At 47.3% G+C, this 6,075-nt stretch overlaps 1 protein-coding gene across 1 annotated transcript; it reads left to right on the top strand.

The window, feature by feature from the left end:
* Window positions 1-3,251: 3,251 nt before the first annotated feature.
* On the top strand, window positions 3,252-4,196 carry LOC127054159 (olfactory receptor 52R1-like). The gene has a single exon (XM_050960127.1). The coding sequence runs from the start codon at window positions 3,252-3,254 to the stop codon at window positions 4,194-4,196; it is 945 nt and encodes a 314-aa protein (XP_050816084.1).
* The last annotated feature ends 1,879 nt before the right edge of the window (window positions 4,197-6,075 follow it).

Here is a 6,075-nt window from a genome sequence, read left to right as displayed (position 1 = left end):
CCATAAAAAGTTTTCTTTTATAAAAGTCCCTGTTTTACAACAAACTGGGATTGGTTTGAAGAGCTGAGAGGCGGTGGGTTGCTCCGTGCCACCGTCCAAGCTCCCTGGAGGCTTTCATCTGCTTCCTGCTTGGCCTGGAACTGTTCCCTTGATGCTGGAGACATCAGTTCCTCACTGGATTGTGGACCAGGGCTTGGTCCCTCTGAAAGTGATGTAGGTGATGGAGTTGTTTCTGTTGACTGTGAATCATTCTCTTCTGGTGCACAATGTGGTATTTCAGCCTCTGGCTGAGCCTCTTGTGTAGGGTTAGCTGCTGCTGCTTCCAGTCCAGGCCCGCTAGTGCTCTCTGGTGTTGAAGTTGTAGATAGGCTTGCAAGCACTGGACTCAATACTGGCAATGGTGGAAGGCTCAGGAACAGGGATAGGTTTGAAGGCTTGCTTATCCTGGCTGTGGGTGACCATTCCTACCCTCTTGGCTAGCTTCAAATGGTGAGCCATGTCTTGCCCCAGCAGCATAGGAATGGGATAATCTTCATAAATTGCAAAAGTCCACATTCCTGACCAGCCTTTGTACTGGACAGACAATTCGGCTGTAGGCAAGTTTAGAGAGTTTGACTTGAAGGGTAGAATTGTCACTTGGGCCTCTGGTTTGATGAATTTGGTGTCCACTAAGGATTGGTGGATAGCTGACACTTGTGGTCAGTAGAAATGCTGTACCCAAGGCAGGCCCTTTCTAAATTTTCTAAGAAGGCCTCGGTATCATCGCCTGCTTTGTAGATGGGGAACTTTCTGGGATGGGAAGCGGTACCTGGAGAAGGATTGCCAGGGTTGTCTGGTACATTCTGCTTACTCTTTGCCTTCTCTAACTCCAGTTCATGCTGCCTCTCTTTTTCTAGTAACTCCAGCGCTCTCTTGTGAGCAACTTCCTGTGCCTTAATTTCTAGTTGTTTTAATTCAGTCAGTATCTTATGTTCATTTTCTTTCTCTTTTGCATCTAGTCTAGATAGTTCTAGTTTATTAGCTGTTTCACTGGTAATCATGTTTCTGCTTTTTGTACTTCACCTAGCCTAACCCGAGAGCTAGAAAGGGAAAAAACAAAAACAAAAAACTAGCTTGTGAATTCCCTTGTAGAAAGTTAACTACCCTGCCCTCAGGCAGAGACAAAAATCTCCAGCTGCTCACAGCTTAAAAACATCCCTTTGTTACAAGGACCTGATACTTCTGCCTCCAGGCAAAGAGAGATAAGATCTCTATCTGCTTTCTAAACAGCCAAAAAGGAAAAAAAATGTCCTTTTAAAATTCTGCTGGGCTTTTGGTTCAAAATGATCTCTGGTTCAAAATGATCCCACCGCTCTGCTACCATGTCAGGCTTCCATCCCCACTCTGAATTTTAGGGTACAGATGTGGGGACCCGCTTGAAGATTCCCTAAGCTTATTTTTACCATCTTAGGTTAAAGACTCTCCAAGGCACAAATTCTTTCTTATACCTTGGATTAGGTAATGCTGCTACCACCAAGTGATTTAAACAAACATTTAGGGAGGGTCACTTGGAGCCCCACCCTCCACAAATATCATCCCAACCCCCCTACACCCCCTTTTCTTGGCAGGCTTGAGAATAATATCCTCACGAATTGGTACAGGTGAACACAGATCCAAACCCTTGGATCTTAAAATGATGAAAAATCAATCAGGTTCTTAAAAGATGAATGTTAATTAAAGAAAAGGTAAAAGAATCACTTCTGTAAAATCGGGATGGTAAGTACTTTACAGAATAACAAAAGATTCTAGAACATAGAGGATCTCCCCTCTAGACAAGACATCCTCTAGAGAAGGAAAATCACAAGCCAAAATAAAAGTAAACTAATGAATTCTCTTATTATTACTTACTAATTCTAATGGAGTTGGATTCTTGCCTTCTTGATCTGTCTCCAGCAAGCACACAGAACAGACAGACAAAGAACAGACAAATCAAAGCCTTTTCCCCCTTCTTTTGGTCAGTTGCCAGCTAGGTTACCTGAGCTTCTTAACCCTTTACAGGTAAAAGGATTTTGTGCCACTCGCCAGGAGGGATTTTATAGTACTGTATACAGAAAGGTGGTTACCCTTCCCTTTTATATATAACAACACATCTGGAAAATCAAGGTGTTGCTAGATATTAAAAGAGCAACTGAAATCATTAACACCCAAGAATGCCTTCCTTGGGGTCCAGTTTAAAGGTTACAAAGAAAACAGAAGCCCCTGCGTTTAGCACAGAAGACTCCACAAGCCCAAAATAAAGCGATAAACCAGATCACGTCTAACTAAACATTTCCTGTTCTACTTGCTTATCTGTAGTTCTAAAGGAGTAATTTTTAGGTATAAATGCTAATGATTTTTCATATCCAGCCCAATCTTTACAGGACACCTGCTGCTCTCTGTCTCTCCAGCCGAGAGAAAACAACAACCCGCACAAAGAGGGGAAGTTTTTTCTCAATTTTAAAAGTTTCTAGTCTTTCCATTGGCTCTTTTGCCCAGGTTCAAACTCACTTCCCCTTATCTAAGTATTTCAGTGAGACATATTAACTCTGTACAAGTAAGGCAGCTAGAGAACAGCCACTAAGAAGGATTTTTATAGCTAACTGACTGGCTGGGTGGGTGTTCATAAAAGAGGTTCTACCCCCATCATTTACCACAGCAGATGTTTCCACTGAGTTGCTATCAATGATGCCCAGGTCTTTTCCGTGGGGTGCGTCTAGCTGGGATGTTCCCCCCAGAGCACGAATTGGCAAAAGTTTGTGGTTTTTTTTCCCATTCTCAGGTTTTAAGCAACCGGGTGAATGGGAAACTCCCTACAGCATGGAGTCCCCAGCCTAGGTTTCATTGCTATAAGGAACAATGATGGATAACCAGTACCCAATGTCGTGTTCCTGCTATTGCCTATTAAGCTTTACCACATCAAGACATGTAGGAATTGTTAACACATGCCATAACATATGGAACTGGCATTACTGGGTCAGTTGTTCATAATTTATTTCTATGAATAATGAAAATGTCTTCTTTTCAGTGTGTGAAGAGTGATCAATCTGCTTCACCAACAAGAACAGCCTCCGGTAGTGTATGCAGCGTCTCAAATTCACATTGTCTCTCCATCCAGGCATTTGTACTGCGACCATCGCCCTAGATCCTGGGCACATACAGGAAGTAAGAAGAACATACTGTGCATGCAGAAAACACCGTTCTACCTCAGAGTTGGAGTCCTTCACCCCTACTCCATGTCAAATTCCAACACAACTGACTTCACCAACCCCTCCACCTTCATCCTGCTGGGCATTCCTGGCCTGGAGGCGTCCCACGTCTGGATCTCCATCCCCTTCTGCACCATGTACGCCATAACCATCTTGGGGAACTTTACCATCCTGTTCATTGTGAAGATGGAGCCGAGCCTCCATGGGCCCATGTACTATTTCCTCTGCATGCTGGCCTTCACCGACCTGGTCCTGTCTACATCCATCCTGCCCAAAATGCTGGCAATCTTCTGGTTCAATTCCAGGGAGATCGATTTTGGTGCCTGCTTTACCCAGATGTACTTCACTGGCTGCTTCTCAGTGATGGAGTCCGGGATCATTGTGACCATGGGTTTTGATCGCTATGTGGCCATCTGCCATCCCCTAAGACATTCCACTGTCCTGACAATCCCTGTGGTGGCCAAGATGGGCCTGGCTGTGATGCTGCGCAGTAGCATGCTCGTACTGCCCTATCCCTTCCTGGTAAGACAGTGGCGATATTGCAGAACCAACATCATCCCCGAGCCATTCTGTGCACACATGGCTGTGGTGAAGCTGGCCTGTGGCGACACCCACATCAGCAGTTACTATGGTCTCTTTGTGCTATTGTGTGTAATGGGTCTGGATGGGATTTTTATCACTGTGTCCTACATCCAAATCCTCAGGGCCATCTTCAGCCTCCCCACAAAGGAAGCCCGGCTCAAAACTTTTGGAACCTGCGTCTCCCACCTCTGTGTCATCTTAACCTTTTACGTTCCAGGTCTCTTCTCCTCCCTCACATACCGCTTTGGAAAGAATGTGCCCCTGCATTTCCATATTCTTATTGGCAACATGAACCTATTGGTGCCCCCTATGCTAGACCCCATCATCTATGGGGTGAGGACCAAAGAGATCCGGGACAGGCTGCTCCGGTTCATTACTTATAAGGAATGATTTAGTTCGGGATTGGTCCTGCTTTAAGCAGGGGGTTGGACTAGAACCTCCTGAGGTCCCTTCTAACCCTGATATTCTGTGATTCTAACTAAAGTTATCTCCTGGTGCTCTGGTTCTGAGACTGAGCTCCATGAAGCACTGGCTGGTGACATGGTGCTGGACCCTCTTACTTCAATCACTTACTGGGCAGTGAAAAAGATATTAAATCCTTTCCTGGCCTTACTGACCTTACTGTCTTGTGTCAGCATGACAAACTGGGGAATCAGTCTGTATAGAACGTATTAATTCTTAGCAGTTAGAAAAGTGGCAACAATTGGACCCTGAGACTCTGCCTCCTGCCCTACCTATTCCCTAAGGCCCTACTCCTACCCCACCTGCCCTACGTCCTGGCTTCTCTACTCCCCTCCCTCCCTCCCTCAATCTTCTCCACCTCTGTCCCTGCCTCAGCTGGGCTCCCTCTACTCTGGGGCTGGGCTGGCAGCTGCTGAAGCCTGAATAAGGAGCCTGCCTGTTGGTATGGTGTGGCCCCAGATGAGCAGGGGAAGTTTAATGACCTTAAACCTCCGCACTGCCCTGCAGGAACCAGGAACAATCCGATCCCCTTCTTGGCTGGACTTTCTAGCCCAAAACCAGGTATCTGACAACCCTGCATGGCATCCAGACTCAGAAGCCAAAAATCAGAGCATCTGGATAAAACCCTAGATGGGGGGAAACCCTATTACCTCACCTTTTGTTATAGGAACTATGTGTATTGTTATGTCTTTGGGATTTCCTGTACTCTTCACTCACACACCTTGTATTAAGAGACAGTCGGCTGGGGAGGAGGCATCTGTTTATAAATACATTGGCTCATTAAAGACTATCAGCCCTAGAGAGATAGAAGAAGGGATTAACAACATTCTAAATTTAACTTTCTCCAGTTTCTCTGCAGGAGGGCGGGCGTGGAACGAATGAAACCTCCCCAGAAGGGGGAACAGAGAGAGGAGGGGCTCATCCAGCCCTTTAAAACACAGAGACTGGATGAGCTGGAAGAAATTGAGGCAGGAGAGAGATAATCTGTAGTTGCAGCAGAGAGACAGACTCCAACTGGAGGAGAAGTCAGGAGTTGCAGAAGGTGGCCCCTAGACACCCTAGAAGGTTCTGACCAATCACAAAGTATGTTCCAGGGTGACGTGGATTGTAGCGGGGTGGTCACCCGCTCTGGCCGTGAACGGGTTACAGCCAGCCCTGGGAGAGGGCTGGGGCTGAAGGAAAAGCCTAGGCTAGTTGGGGAAGCAGCCACAACTGGGGCCACACCCCAATCAGGCCATAGAGGGCCCTATAAAAGGCCAAGAATCAGGATCTCAGGCAGTCTCATTCTAGCAATTGAGAGAGATGGGTCTGGCTGCAGGGTTGCTGATCAGGGTACCTAGAGTGGAGCAGGGATGGGGGAAAGGCCAGAGGAGCTGGGGAGCTCTGGTCTGGAAAACCCCCAGGCTGCAGGCCTTGCCAAAGGCCGAGAAAGTCCTGGGGTTGCAGAGGGGCAGCCCAAGGGTAGGGTCGATGATGAGTGGCTTTTACACTGCAGTCCACCCTAGAGAGCAGGGGCTAGATGGGGACTGGCAGCAGCCCAAGAATGAGGTGAGGTGGAATAGGGGGGTGGGGGTTCCCCAGGGAGGGAAGACCCAGTGAGGCTACAGGGTACTGCAGGAGGCAGAAACCCAAGATAAGGGGCACTGGGGTCTGGGAGGGACACGGGGCCAGCAGCAAGGCAAGACACCAGACTGCAGAGGGCACTCTGGAGGCTGGAGAGCTAATTCACTGGATGACCAGCAGGAGGCACCGCGCTGATGGGTCTTTGCGTCACTACATGAATAAAGTATATACACTGGAAAACATC

Source organism: Gopherus flavomarginatus, chromosome 1, assembly GCF_025201925.1.
Source record: "Gopherus flavomarginatus isolate rGopFla2 chromosome 1, rGopFla2.mat.asm, whole genome shotgun sequence".
Lineage (NCBI taxonomy): Eukaryota > Metazoa > Chordata > Testudines > Testudinidae > Gopherus > Gopherus flavomarginatus.
Note: the sequence above shows the minus strand (reverse complement) of the source record. Positions and strands in the feature narration are given on the sequence as shown.